Genomic DNA, 16,280 nt, shown 5'->3' with positions numbered 1-16,280 from the left:
ATTGTTTGAAATGCAGCAGCACGTATGCTTCTTGGTTTTAGTGACTTATGCCCAAATTGTTCTTTATTTTGGATCCTGATAAAGTTGCCTCATGCTTGTATGTTATTTCTGTCTCTTGCTTCGTGCTGTTCTCTCAGACCTGGAGAGGGATTCTGAGAAGCTGTGTCTCTCACATCAACACTAGCTTTACCCTACAGTTCAGCTTGTGACATTTCCAGGTTATTTGCCAGAACTCTTCTCTGGCTCAACATACAACTTGGAAGGCTTGACACAGAGACCACATCAAGGACCAGCCTTATTTGAGTTCCTTTCAGTGTGTTGAGCTTTTTTTCAGAGAATTTGTTGATAAGGCTTTGAGAAATTCTTCTGACCTGAACAGGATTATACATAACCAGTCCCATTAGTGAGACTCCTCTAGAGGGAATGTGTAATAGCTTTTGCTGAATTACTAACTACCAACATTACTAAAACAATCAGTTCTTTCATTCCTTCACTCATTCAACTCCACTGAGGAATGAAAATACTTCCCAAACACCATCTAGAGAAGGCATCCTAGAAGTAACTAATCTAGTCCATTAGACACTTTCTTCTCCTGAACTCTTAAAATTGATGAGACGGACCTCCTTTAAAATTTTCAGGAATACCTTCCTCTTAACTTCTTTTCATTGCCTCCCCATTGCGATCGCAAGAAGTGACAGGCAGTTCTGGACAGCATGGTGAAACTTATCCAAGGGGCCATTGTCTTTTCCAGAAGAAAGATTACTTGCTTTTGATAGAGATTCTTCATGATGAAAAAGAAAATAGGATATTTCCACCCCATCCTGGACTTGTCTGAGCTGAATTTGGGTTCATGAAATCTCACTTTGTACAGAATCCTGGCATTCCTGATACAAGAGGTTTTCTATTAAGACTACTTAGGTTTCATCTGATTTGGATCCAGAAGAATCCCAGGACAAGTAATAATAGTAAGAAGTTACTTATTGACCCAGGGTATTGAAGGGAGATGTCCTAACATCTGATAGTGTCCTCAAATTATACCGGGGAGGGGAGGAAGAGAGTACAAATTGTCTGTTTTGAGGAATCTCTCGATAAAGGAGTCTTCGAAACTGAGTACAGGGACAAGAAAATGTTGCTATTGGCCAAATGCCAGAAGAGAAGGATCTTCAGAGAGTAACAGTCCTCTCCAGGTTTCTTCTCATACAGATGGGAGAGTGACTGAATTAGATGGCAGTTGAACAGATCATGAGGTGAAATGTCTAGAGCATCTTCTCTAGACAACCCTTCACCAACCACAATAATGCCTTGTCCTCTTCTTCCATCTGAGGAGATCGGACTCTTGAGCAGGCATCTCTGATTCTCAGCCAGGAGGGATGACAAATGTTGGAAATATTCAGTCTGGCTCTCAGAACTTAGTAAAGCACAGTGCCAGAAGATGGCAGCTAACAAACTACTACCAAAGCTATAGAGATGTATTTACCTTCCTAGTCTCCATATAAGGGGCTTAAAATGATCCTTGTATTGAAGAACTTGCAGAAATCATTACAAGTATCAGAATTCAAAATAAAAACACTAAAGTCCACTTTGACAGCTGTTTTTCAGATCAGCTTCCTAACGTCTATCAGTCTCGAAGATTTGCCTACCTATCATGATCAGACCATCACTCTGGCAAACCATGTGCTTATGTGGTCAGAAACATTTCCAATAGAGGGCCCTATACTTTGACCTTAATTACTCTCTAACAGTATTCACAGAAATGTACCACTTGTTTGGATGGAAACTCTTTAGGCCTGGACTTAACGCAGGTTTTGTACCAGTATAACTATTTTGGTTAGGGGTGTAGTTGGTTGGTTGGTTTTACCTATCTGTATAAGCGCTAATGTGGATGCAGTCTTACTGTTATAACTTATTCTCCTTCTCTTACGGGAATGATCTGTACTGGTATAAGCCACCTTTACACTGATATAACTGTGTCCACATTATAGGGGTTGTACAGTTTTAATTATGCTACTATAATGAGTGTGTCTATACAAGCCCTTAGAAAAAGATTTGCATCCTGATAAGAGCATCCTTTAGAGACAGGGCAGAACAGGACATCAGTTTTATGGTTCATTTATTATTCTAAGTAAGGGGATTCATGGTGAATTAAGAAAAAAATCTGCTTAATCCCACTCAAACCATTCAGAACTTTGAAGTCACTCTCAGAACCAAACTTCAAAGGATGTTTCTTCCCAGGGGGAGAGAACAAAATAAAGGAAGTTATATGCCATGTCTGAGAACAGCCTCTAGCTTTCAAAATATTATCGAGTTTGCTAGGTAATCTGATTTGTTAGATCTGCTGAGCTGGCAACATTTCTCATATATCCACTTCAAAGATTCTTGCCACCCTTTCCATCAGATGTTCTTCACCCCCTTTGCAAATAGAATGCCCCTAAGGACATGTTCATCTAGCCTGGTGATTTGTGACTGGACACCCAAATGATGAATTGGATAGAACTGTGTTTATTATGGATGGAAAGAACACTTTTTGTTGGGGGAGCACATCTTTCACATCACTTTGGGGAGATGGTCACAGAAAGAAATGATGAAGATGATGAACTGGCTAGAGCTCTGAGACATTTGATTAGCTTTTCTTGTACTGCACAAATAAACGGAACTTCAACATATCCTAATAATGACAGACAACACTATACGAACAGAAGACCAGGTCATGATGTTTGCACCAAGAAGAAAGGTCCCTCCTGTTCCGGGGCAGCAATAATATGTAATATATTTGGGCCCTGCATATCAAGTCGAATCTAAATACAGCATCTGATTGGCTAAGTAGGCACAAAACAGAACCAGCAGAATGGAGTCTCTACTGCTCTTTTTTTCTGTTGATAAGAAAGATTGGAGTTCAAGATGGGATCTCTCTGCAAACAAAATGCCAAGACAAGAAGATCCAACTTCCAGTTCTGTGTGACCCAGCAATGCCCCTTAATGCATTTCTCAAAATTGGCTATTAGGCCAATTCTGTGCTGCTTTGAGCAAAATTTTCCAGAAGAAAGCATCCGCCCCATTCTGTACTCTGAGACAATGTTTTTTCTACCTTTGAAATTGTCGTCCTCCCCTTTTCTATGACATGCCAAAAAGAACCACTAAGTCAAGGGTCAACAGCTTACCCAGGGAAACTCCATCTGTCAACATGAGTTTCTGTTAGCCATGGTAATTTAAATTGGCTTTTAAAATAGCTAGAGATAGCTGGTGACAGTTCCCTTTGTGGAGGGTTACTCTCTACTGGTAGAAAGATGTAAGGGAAGGGAGGGAATGTGTTAGGGCATGTAGTGGGCAAGGCAGGTGCATGGTGGAACTGAACTATGCCTGATCCTGAGCCTTTTACAGTGGCAGAAGTTAGAGAAACTAAATAGCCCTTCTCTTGCTCTAATTCTCCTGAGAATGAACAACTGGGGGTCAGGGAACCATAACTGGGTTACAGCAACCACCTCTCTCCTCTTTATCAAAGTGGAGAATCTGTTCCTGAATATTTTTTGTCTTCTGTTTTTTGTTTTTTGTTTTTAATATGTTCCATATGTTGGCATAGCTTGTAGGCTTCAGTAACAGTTCATCCTGATTTCAGAGTTCAAGAGAAAGTCATAGTTTGCTTGAGTAATAATTCATTTTAGAAAATAATGTTTTAATTTAAATTTTTCATTTTGTGTGTATTTATGAACTCCGTGAGGTATTGATAAAGTTATAGGTGCTAGCCAGGGATGCTAGAAATAAATTACCATTCTGCATTTCCTCACCCCAAATCTGAATAATCTTGTGGGAGTTTAATTTAATTTATTTTTCTTTTCAGCTGACATGGTTCCTACTTTTATATTTTAATTTAATAGGGTCTTATAAAATATTCATAGCTGCTTATGGACTAAGGTAGCTGGAGGCTTCTAGACAATCCACTTGCATTTTCACAACTCTGGATACTTATACAAGAGTCAGGTTTTGGTATGAAAAACAAGGAAACATGTTTATAATTCAGTATTCTGGTTCCACCGTACACACATTTTTATACACGACTATTATTAGACAAGATTGTTGGAACAATAATTGGGATTTGATTGTAACTGGGGTAATAATTACATCCAGTGTATTGTCTTGCAAGGCTTACATGTCATCTTGTAAATTCTGGAGTTTTAACAACACTGAGAGCGACCATTCCATTATAACTTATTTGGTATGTATTTGTGGAAGTTTTCGAAGTGTCATGGTAGTGACACTATAATTAAAATGTACAGTGTCATTTAGTTCTACTTCTGTATTCTGGCACTTTTAACTGTATCAATAAATTACTTTTGCATTGAGACATACTTTTCAAGTTCAAATCCATATATACATATATATATATTTAACTTTAAGTCCTAAAAGCTTTAGTTTTGTAATACCTGAAGTTTAGGATTAAACACCCTCAACTGTGTTCCTTTAAATGAAACATTTAAAATAGTTGATAGCATAGGTTATTTTGAGTAGTTGAGTTATATACCTCAGCTTTTATTCTTTTGTTGCTAAGCAATTTGCAAAAATTTGGAATCAAGTTAGTAGTGCATGTGCGTGCTATATCCAAAAATGTGCCGTACAATTTACCACTTCGAGTAAATTTGAGATCTTTTTGTTTCTGGTATTCATTTGGGGTCAAAAATTAATTACCTACATGTTTAGATACTCATAATTTTACACTGTGACAGATTTTTCTACATTAAATCTCTTGTTATTAATAGATGCAACAGAATCTCCAGGTCAAAGCAATTAAATTCTGAGTCTTACGTTTATTTTTAGAGCTGCACTTTGGGAATGGTGGTGTCCCTATTATGGAACAAGTTGTAAGTGCACGGTCTGTGGCACTTGAATCTGAATCCAGTCTTGGTAACATGGAAAACCGTTCTCCTGGTAAGTCCGTTTTCTTCCTTTATATTGAGCAGAAATCTCGCTAACATATCCAATCGGTGTGTTTCTTAACCAAAAGAAGTTTTTTCACTATTTACTCAAATTATCTCTGAGGAGGAGTACAATATGTTAATGTGTGGATTCACTTTTAAGAATATAAAGAATATTTTTATTTAGGAGCCCCTGTGATGGGTTCCCCCCAGGGTGCCACCTGCAACTGGGGTACCACTGAGCCCCCCATACCCACCAGCCTGGGCTCCCTTTCACAGTATGGTGCTGTGATAAGATGGCAAGCTCTCCAAGCTTGCTCTTTCACCAGCATACACACACCTAGCTGCAGAACTTACAGGCTGCCGTGATCAGTTCTGCATGTAGCGGCTATAGCTAAGGAACTGCCCAGCTGCTCAAGAACGCCCCCACCCCCCACCCCAAGACTGTAAACCCAAAATTATACCATCTTGCACTGCACAGTGATCTGTACAGTGTAAGCTCATGAAATTCGCTCCCTCCCTCAGTGTGAAAAGAAAATATACAAGAGCTTTTTTCCTCAAGGCATAACTCCCACACACTGGTCTAAGATGAAGCAAAAGCAAATTTATTAACTTCAAAAGATGATTTTGAGTGATTATAAGGGATAGCAAACAGATCAAAGCAAGTTACCTAGCAAATAAACAAAAACACAATCTAAGCTTAATATACTAAAGAGATTGGATATGAGTAGCAAACTCTTACTGTAAATGTTGATTTAAGCTGGCTGCAGGCTCTTAAGGGGCAAGCTGCACTTGCTTGCAGCTTAAGAACCCCAGGTATTCCTTTCACAGGCTAGAAACCCCTCTAGCCTGGGTCCAGCACTTCTCCCCAGTTCAGTTCTTGTTCCTCAGGTGTTTCCAAGAGTCTCCTTTGGGCGGGGAGTCAGTGAAGAACCACGATGATGTCACTCCCCTGCCTTAAATAGCTTTTTTATATGGTGGGAATCCTTTGTCTTCAAGCTTGGTTCCGTCTTTCAGTGGAAAAACACTGGTATTCCAAGATGGAGTCCAGTACTATGTGATCTGGTTACATGCCCCTGTAGTGTCATAACAGCCATGACCTGGAGGCTGTTTGTACTGTCCTCAGGAAACCTTGGTCTCCCTGGTGGGAGATTAGCTTCTTCTAAGACCTATTGTTCTTAATGGTCCATTGACTTGAATGGGAATGGGCCGTTTCCAGCCAGCCGTCTAGACTTTTGCATAGTGGGCATTCCCCAGGTGTAAACACGTTTGTAATAGATACATAGACAATATTCTTAACTTCAGATACCAAAATGAAACATGCATACAAATAGGATAATTGTATTCAGTAAATTATAACCTTTACAATGAGATCTCACATGACATATCTTGTATAAAATACATCATAGTTATGCCATAATCCTATCATACTATCTCTATGAAGGATATGAGACTTAGTGTCAAATCCCATCAATGTGATGTTAACTGTACAAAACAAGAGAGTGAGACATGGTCACTGCCCTAAGGGATTTATAATGCTAGTAGACATACACATATAAATACATCCAAATTCTAATTCACTGGTTGACTGGGGAGAGATTTGGTCATAACAGGTAAGGTGTTTTGTTTTTTGTTTTTAAATGTTATTGACTTGTGACTTGCATTTAATTGCTTGCAAAACTGCCTTTCTCCTCATGTAATACTGCAGCAATTGTGATTGGCTGACAGGCTTGAACCTAACAACCTGCTGGTTCAGACAGCGATGGTTAGCAGCTGGGCCTTTGAGGAGTCCTTGACTTCACCTTAATCATCTTTTGTTCTGCCAGACTCTGGATCTGGGGATCTTCAGTGCATTCTACCAGATGATACTGTTTTCTTAGGCTTGCCTAGATTCAGTGTGGATGACAGTTGATTGTGTTAAAGCTAACTAGTTGTAAAAGTGATGTAATTTGTTTTGGGAGATGAATGATCATTTATAGTTTTTTTGTTTGTTTGTTTTGTTTCTTTAAGCTATTGAGTTTTGCTGGTTGTTTTTCGTAGAGTTCCCAGAACATTAGTCGGGCACTTCAAAAAGAGAAAAAAGTTGATGTTCTTTAGCAGATAGCCACTAAAAGGAGTGATGCTATGTGAAGATAGGTGGGATGAAGAATTATCTGATCACTAGTTATTCATCTTTTATCTTTAGGTTAATGGTGTTGTAAGTCTCTGTTCTGTGATGTCTTTAATTCATTTCACATGCACGAAAAAGCTAGATTGGAGCTGCTATCACATTCATGACTTTGGGTTTTTATCAAAGATTTGGCTCTAGGTTTTCTGCTGCCTTAAGACATATTAGTGGTTTTTTTTGTTATGATAGCACCTAGAAGCCCTAACCAAGATGGAGGTCTGTTATGCTAGGCACTGTACAAATGCATAGAAAGCGGGAGTTCCTGCTATGAAGAGCCTATCAAAGATAAGAAGGGATGATACTGCCATCAAATGATTCAATCTATTTTACCTTTTCGGATTCATTTTAAAGTGTAATTTAAAAGTCTCAGAAACACCGGATATATTTTTCTGACTTTATTGTTGAAAATAAAAACCATTGATTCAAATTAAAATAAAAACCTCTGTTTTAAAAGAAAAACTGATTAAAATATTATTGTAGTCTTTTGGAGTGGCTTTAAGGCATGGTGGTGCAGCATCCTCTTGGCATGTAGGAGACCTTTTGTGAAATCCTGACTCTGTTGAAATCAATGGGAGTTTTTTTCCTTTACTTCAATGGGGCCAGGATGTCACACATTGTTTTTAAAAGATTTAGGTTATAAAATCAGAGAAATATAGGGCTGGTTTATTGAACAAGAAAATTGCTGCATTATAAACATTGCTAGACTACCATGGATTAATAATAAATCACTCCTTCCAGAAATGTACTCACATCCTTTAGCAAATGCTATTGTATGGGTTTGGGATAGAACTAGAGATAAGTTCTTTCCCCTCACCAGTGACACCCATTGCAAATATCCAGATTTTAACGCAAATCACCAACCTGAGAGATTGGGAGAGCCTTGTAACACAGTTGGCCAGCTATTCGGTAAAACAAACTTTTCTAAGTTATTTAGAGGTCAAAAGTAGTTTTAATTGGCCCACTCTCCCCTGATACCAGTACTTTAAAGTCAGAAATTATGTTTCTCACTTTTCTAGAAAACCTGTTTTGTATAGAAAGCTAATTTTAATAGATGTGGTAGCATTTGGTCAATTAGGAAACTTTATAATTTATATTGATCTTTGCAGACAACTTTCCTAAGGAAAAAAATTGCAGCATATGACACCATGGGAAAAGGATCTGGGTAGACAAATTACCCCAGAGTAAAAGAGGTCTAGCGACCTCAGTCTGTAGCACAATAGAAGAAAATTTCTGTAAGATACTGTATCAGTAGTACCTGGCACCAATCAGGTTTTTTTTTCTCTCTCTCTCTCTCTCACACTCACACTCACACTCACACTCACACTCACACTCACACTCACACTCACACTCACACTCACACTCACACTCACACACACACACACACACACACACACACACACACACACACACACACTTTATGCATATATCATAGAAATCTAGGACTCTGCACTCAAGGCAGGACTAAGTAATAACTAGATCATTCCTAACTGGTGTTTGTCTAACCTGTACGTAAAAAAACCCTCCAATGACTGAGATTCCACAACCTCCCTAGGCATATGTGGTGGTCATATCCAGTCACTAGAGAATATTGGGATGCAGTCCATAACTAAATACCATAGTTGGTGGATATTTATGATCCCGTGGTAATCCTCCTAGGAGGCTTCCTAGCAGAACTGGTCACACAAGAAGAAATGAAGAATTAATTTCTCATCTGCTAGTTACTTGCTCGAATATTGGTAGCCTCTCACTGGAAAAAGAAAAATAGTCCAATCATAGAGAAATGGTTAAAAGTAAATATGGAAGGTCGTGGTTATGAAAAAGTTAACATACCCATTACATGCCCAGGAAAATAGAGAGGACAGATAAATATTTGCTTACCTTTTATTCATTACTCAGAGTACATTGACCTGCAAATAAACCAGCACACCTGTCCAGTTTTTTTGAATATTAACATTTGATAGACATGCTTGGTCTGTTAAATGTGTGTATAGTGATTTCATTCAATTTAATAAAATCACTAGAAACAACAAATTATAGGTGTTGTGATGCTCACTCTGTAATATGGTAACACCCTGTTGAATAGAAAGATCTGATGGTTATATTCCTGTATAATATCTCTCTAAACAAAAGCAAGCTTTTATAATGATTGTTTTTTTCTTATATTTACATGGTACTGATTGGAAACTTGTTAAAACATCCTAAATAAATGGGGGGAGATGAGGCGAGAGAGAGAAATGTAGGCTGGAAGGGATCTCGAGAAGCCATCAAGTCCAGCTCTCCTGCACTGAGGCAGGACCAAGTAAATCTAGATCTTACCAGCTAACGGTTTGTTTAACCTGTTCTTTAAAACCGCCAATGACATGAATTCCACAACCTCCAGTGATGTGAACTCTACAACCTCCTTTGGAAGCCTATTCTAGTGTTTAATTATTCATATACTTAAAAAGATTTTCCCAATCTCTAATGTAAAACTCTCTTGCTGCAGATTAGTTTGGCTTTCACAAATCCATGCTGGCTATTTCTTATAACCCTATCATCTTCTAGGGAAATTATTTGTTTAATAATTTGTCCCAGTTTCTTTCCAGGTATTTAATTTAGGCTGACAGCTCTATAATTCCCCAGGTCTTCTTTGTTCCCCTTTTAAAAGATAGGTACGGTGTTTACTGTTTTCCAGTCTGCTGGGACTTCACCCATCCTCCATAAGTTCTTAAAGATAATTGCTAGCATTCCAAGCTTGCTTCAGCTAGTTCCTTAAGTATTCTAGGATGAATTTCATCAGGCCCTGCTGACTTGAATATATCTAACGTATCTAAATAGTCTTTAACCTGTTCTTTCTCTATTTTGGCTTGTGTTATACCAGGCCAGCAAGAGCTTGGAATATTATAAGCATCTAGGAAAAAAGGGGATGCACTGCATGAGCAATTCCTAGCTTCTGGATTATGTTGACTTAGTGTTAGATGGGACAGTAAACTACTTCTGCTGTGAGGTGGAACACTAGAGTGTAGTTGTCATGTGAACAGGAAGGGTGGCTTAATTTTCATTATGATCAAAAATTGAAGTGGGGAATCGCATATTGCTTAATTAGATTGACAGCGATCACTAAAATCACAGCCAATAGGAACTTTGAGAAAAAGTGTGTTCTTTGTTGTGTTCAGAGCTATTAAGTAATCATCTAGCATACAACATTTAACATGTGTATATATCTACTCTCACAAAGAAAACATAATGGCATTTTGAAAGATTTGTTAGGGGAAAAAAAAGTGTCAGCTGTGATCCTAAATGAGGAAGTATCAGTTTCATAATTTTACTTTTATTTTTAGCATCAGTTTTGGATGATAAAGGTGAGCAAAGCAATGAGGACGAACAAAAAGCTATCAAGCCCACAAGTAAGGAGTTCAAGAAAACATGGGGATTTCGAAGGACTACAATTGCCAAACGAGAAGGGGCAGGAGATGTTGATGTGGACACTAGTGAACAACAACCACAGCAGCAACAAAGCTTGTCCCTCCGGCGTAGCGGACGGCAACCCAAGCGTACTGAAAGAGTGGAAGAATTTCTTACAACAGTAAGACGTAGAGGTAGAAAGAATGTTCCTACTGCTCTTGAAGATTCAAGTGAACCAGCATCCTGTCCGGTTACAGATGTGGAGACTGCCTCTGAAGGCAGCGTGGAGAGCACTCCAGATATAAAACCTGGCACTCGGAAGAGTGACTCTAAAGACAATAAGGATCAGCCAGTCTTGGAAAGCAGGGGTGCAAAAAATGATGATGATGATGATACCTCTGATAGTGATAGTGATGGATTGACGCTGAAAGAACTACAAAATCGTCTAAGAAACAAACGCATTGAACAAAAACCTGCAGAATTGACATTGAAAGAGATACAGAACCGCCTCAGGAAAAAACACCTAGAACAAAATCCTACAGAAACAGTTGATGTCCAGGCAGGAAATCAAGTTAAGACTGAGCTGCCTGTCAAACAAGAACCTGAGTCTACTGATTGCACTGAGACTGGAAATCAAGTAATTGTGCCTGAGGAACATACTGAAGATCTTCAGGTTAAGAAGGAAATAAAACCTGCCCTGGCAACAAAAGAGATCAAAGACGAAGAATCTGAAGAGTTCACAAAAAGCAAATCCGAGTCTGAGATTTATGACCCAAATACACTGTACTGTATCTGTCACCAGCCTCATAATAACAGGTGGGCTATATACATATGCAAAGTATTGTCTAAAAATACTGTACAAGTAATAGAGAATCCTCCACAGGAAATAAGCCTACTACCAAAGATTTCATTGCCAGGTGTCTATAAAAATGTTTTTTCTGTTGCAACTTCATGGGGATGTAAGTAATAGGGTAACCTAATAAATTAATCAGTTATACGAAGCAACCGGCTTCCTGACAAAATTACAAGGACTTTTTTGTTTTTGAGTTTTTCAGTATTTTATTTTTTAATCACTTGTTCTTTATTTTCAGGTTTATGATTTGTTGTGATAGGTGTGAGGAATGGTTTCATGGTGACTGTGTGGGGATTTCTGAGGCTCGTGGGCGACTATTGGAAAGGAATGGGGAGGACTATATCTGCCCAAATTGCACCATTCTGCAGGGGCAGGATGAGACAGTTTCAGAAACAGATCAGCAAGAAACTAAATCAAGGCATGTAAACGTGGATGGCACAGAGCTCACAAGTGTAGGAACAGTCGAACAAAAGTCCAGTGAGGATCAAGGAATCAAGGGTAGGATTGAAAAAGCTGCAAATCCAAGTGGGAAGAAAAAACTCAAGATATTTCAACCTGTAAGTATTTTAGTTGTTGTCTCTTGTTCTATTGAATGTGTTGAGGCATTAGTTTATCTATGGGCTGCAACATATTTTTATATAAAACAAAGCTGCTAAATTTTTGTTTTAAAGATATTTGCTGTTTGTATCTTTCTGATTTATAAGTAAAGATTTTGATCCAGAACTGAATGAGTGGAATGTCACAATCATTAGGATATTTTTTTTTAATTTTTGAAGGACTGAAATTTACAAATCATACACATCAGGATAAGGAAAATACCCTAATCATGTGTATGCATCTGTTATTCTTTTATTTGGGTAATCAAGACACTGGTTGAATTCCCGTTCTTTCATAAAGACCCTTAAAATTCTGAAATTGGCATGTCTTTATTTTAAAATTGCCTTTTTCTAATAACTATCAATTATTTTATTTTTCACTGTAGGTGTCCAGTTATTATTGGCAAACTTGTGTGCCTTTACACATTCAAGCTGTCCTGTGTACTTCCAGACAATCTTTGACATTGTGTTTTGACCTTATTTCTTGAAGCTCTTCATACACAGAAAAGGGGGATTGATAAACTTTATTTTTTTAAAATGACTCTGAAAATATAATTAATTAAAAAAAAATCCTTCCAAATTGTTGCCAGTTTCTACATACAATTATTACAGGAACTTTGTTTATATTAGCTAGTCTGTATGCCATTCTAAATGCAAGCAAAAAGCCTCTTAACTTGAATTTAAACTAGTTTAAACCTTTTAATGCCATAGTAATTGACCTTTCTGCTGCTGGTGCTATTTTAGTATTTGCAAGCACAGGCATCCTCCTTGACTGTCATCTGTACTTTATTTCTCTTTTTAGCAAGTTTAAAAAAAAAAATCTTACATACTTGCTGACAGCACACTGCAATAATTTATTTTATGGGTTTGTGTGCATTTTAATGGTTGGACAGGAATACCATTTCCTATAAATGTTGGCTAGCATCAGAGATGTTCTATTGAAGCCCGCCATTGGCACAATGCTTGTAGACTTTGGAGTGACATTTTCAGCAAAATACTTGTAAATTAAAAAAAACAAACACTTTTTCAGATATATTCTAACAACTTTAAAATTACAGTTATCTTCAATATATGTGTGCAGATTTAACATAAAATACTAAAAAAGTTTTTAATATATCATTTCCCATATGCTGATATTTAATTTTGTGTTGGGCATAAAAATTGGGAAACAGTAACAGGTCCAACCAAATTTCAGCTTTAATCAATTTTTGCCTTTATTTATACAATTTTAGATGGAATTATTGTCATTTATAGTGTCTGAACATGCATTTATTCCAGACAAATAATAACAGATAAGATGGAATTGTTTAATGGGCCCAAGTTACCAAATTCCAGGGCACCAGGAAGTTCTTCCATGATAATCGTCGCCTTCTCTTATCTCCTGGTCTAGTCCTTCAGTCTCTTTTCCAGTTTTTCTCCTGTTTGGTCCCATGTTCACATGGGTCTCTTATACATTTCTATATTATAGATTACTAAATCTTTATCCAGTTTATTTTTTAACACACAAACCCTTTGGGTTTTAGGTAGGGCTGTCAATTAATTGCAGTTAATGCCTGCGATTAACTGAAAGCAAAATTAATGCGTTAATTTTTTTTAACATGTTAATTGTATACCTGTGGGTGTGTTGGGAGGCATCGGTGGTGCGGGGGCTGAAGCTTCAGTCCACAGCTTTCTAGGGGGAAGGTGCTGAAGCCCAGAGCCCCAAGCCCTGACCCTGTATTTGAAAATATAGAAACCCCAAAAATATTTAAATAAATGGTATTCTAATGTTGTTTAACGTGAGATTAAAACTGCGATTAATTGCAATTAATTTTTTTTAATCTCAAGATTAATCGTGATTAATTTTTTTAATCGCTTGACCTCCCTAGTTTTAGGTAACCCATACGTTGTGCATGCACAGGCTTCAGTTACCCAACTTCTGCATTTTTTTCTGGTGGTTTTTCAGTTACAATGTCATGGTGGTTTTTTGTCACCCTGACCTGTGTCTTACCAGAAAAAGGGCTTCTTGTTGTCTATTTTCAGCCCAAAACTTCCTGTGCGACACGTTAATTTGGTTCTGTCAGCAATAACATCATTTTAAACAGATGACCAAGTCTGTGTAAAAGAAGAATTGGCAAAACCACAAGTATGGCAACAGGACCTTGACCTAAGTGTTACCTCATTTGTACTCATTCACTATCCTTAGCTATATTTTTAATGATTTGTAATTATCACAGCTCTTATTAAGCTCTTAATCTTACCATTAGCAATTCTTCATTTTATATTTCAGTGTTATAAGTCAGTATATATGTGTATTCTCTTGTGCTGTCCTTTTAATCTATTGGAAAAGCTGGGGGGAGTTATGGAAAACATCATGATTCTTTAATGTCAACATTTCGTATCTTCTTTAAACGTGGGTTTTTTTATTCAAAGCCCAGTTTCGTTTGTGAACCATGGCAGAGAAAATTCAGTAGAATTTTTCCTGTGACTACATTTTGAGGGGTGCTTCATTTTTAGGACAGTGATATTTAATTGCTTTTGATGGTACCCCAATGTTTTGTAAAATTTAGAAATAGTTTCACAGATAATTTTAGTGTAAATAGTGAACATAAGAACGGCCATACTGGGTCAGACCAAAAGTCCATCTAGCCCAGTGTCTTCCGACAGTTGCCAATGCCAGGTGCCCAAGAGGGAATGAACAGAACAGGTAATCATCAAGTGATCAATCCCCTGTCATCCAGTCCCAGTTTCTGGCAAACAGAGGGTAATGGGTGAAATCTTGACTCTATTGAAGTAAATGGAAGTTTTGCCATTCACCCACCCACTAACTTTTATATACTATTAAATTCTTTTCCCAAACTTTCTTTCGGTTAGTCTCTACTGTAAAGGATGAGTATGCAAAAGTGACACCTTCTTACTCAACAGACCTGATCCTCGTGCATTCAGTGTCGGATGTGTTAATTTTTGTGTCAAAATAAACCCTGTGTAATAAGTTGCACAGGCTTCAGTGTGGGCATGATTTGACAACAGTGGGGTTGTACTAAAAGTCTAATTTGGCATGCAAAGCTTTTAGTACTGTTGATGATGCGTGAAGAGGAATAACTCCAATTTGACTTGAGTGAAAGTAGAGTTTATAAAACAAGCATTGGTGGGGGGGATTTAATTGTACACGGAACACACTTGATACAGAAATAATTATAGGAAATAAACTTGGAACCTCACAATCACTTATTATCACTCCTCAGAGTAGAATCCTACTTTAAGGTTGAATTTTCAGGAACACTGAAAAGATGTCAACAAGATGGCCATTACCACTTAAGAAGAGTAACATTATGTCAGTAGCATTTTTCATGCATTGTATTTTGAGCTGTATTCTACAGATTGTTTATTTTAAATAATTCAAATTCTTGTAACAAACATCGCAGCTAATTAATACTTTAATCAAAATGCCATGACATTCAGGAAAGCTTGGTGCTTATACCCTGATCCTATACCATTGAAAAAATGGATTTTTCACCACTGACTTCAGTGGTGCAGGATTGGGCCTTTAATAGTTATTTGTGACACACTACAACTGGACTTGTTAGATATTTAAAATGTAAGATGCCTCCTAGGAAGCACTTATGTATTAATTCTTGTAATATTTTTCTCCCGCTGTATGCGGACATAATCAGATGTGAACATGGGCATTTGTAGAGAATTATCTTGAAGAACAATATTTATCTCTACAAAATAAATTTTATGGTATTTGTATTTTAGATAAGCACTACTTGTGTCTCAGTAAATCTTAATTGAAATTGGTCTGTGTAGCAACACTGTCATGCGGATTGAAAACAAATATTAATTATAAACTACAATATATTGAGTTGGGGAGAGCTGTCTAATGGAGTATTGCAATATTGGGTATTAGGCCTGTTCTTATTTAACATCTTCACTAATGATCAGAAAGAGGGAGCAACCAGTGAGGACTGAGATATAAAAGGAAGGGCTTTAGAGAGATGAGGAACTAGGGGAGAAAATGACAAACTATGACTCAGTTGGAGAACATACAAGTTAATGCAAGAGTTTGTAACATGATAGGGCAGTGAAAAAGGCCAGTGCAATTTTGGATTGCATGTGCAGAGCTAATAATTTCTCTCTCTTTCTTCCCCTCCTTCACTTTGTTGTGACTTTGCGTAGAATCTTACGTTGTGTTGTGGTCACATTACCCGAAACATTTTGACAAAATGAGGAGAGGCAAGAAGAAGCCAACAGAAATTAATAGTATAGTGTGTCAGCTCAGGGTAGCTGCACTGGTATTTCCCCTCTGGCCCAGCAAGGGCACTCATCTCAGGCTTCCAGCTCCCTACCTGTTATCTCTCTTGAGTGGTGACCTGTGTCCACTCCCGTCTAAC

At 37.7% G+C, this 16,280-nt stretch overlaps 1 protein-coding gene across 10 annotated transcripts in view; it reads left to right on the top strand.

The window, feature by feature from the left end:
• Nucleotides 1–16,280, top strand: part of DIDO1 (death inducer-obliterator 1) — an 88,624-nt gene that overhangs the window by 24,032 nt on the left and 48,312 nt on the right. For all 10 annotated transcript variants that reach the window (XM_005302892.5, XM_042858440.2, XM_042858439.2 and 7 more), the window contains 3 exons: nucleotides 4,810–4,920; nucleotides 10,395–11,274; nucleotides 11,550–11,868. In XM_005302892.5, coding sequence (XP_005302949.1) covers nucleotides 4,842–4,920; nucleotides 10,395–11,274; nucleotides 11,550–11,868 — 1,278 coding nt within the window. In that variant the 5' untranslated portion in view covers nucleotides 4,810–4,841. The remainder of the gene's footprint in view (nucleotides 1–4,809; nucleotides 4,921–10,394; nucleotides 11,275–11,549; nucleotides 11,869–16,280) is intronic.

This window comes from Chrysemys picta, chromosome 13 (assembly GCF_011386835.1).
Source record: "Chrysemys picta bellii isolate R12L10 chromosome 13, ASM1138683v2, whole genome shotgun sequence".
NCBI lineage: Eukaryota > Metazoa > Chordata > Testudines > Emydidae > Chrysemys > Chrysemys picta.
The sequence above is the reverse complement of the archived record's forward strand: the minus strand, read 5'-3'. Positions and strand labels throughout refer to the sequence as shown.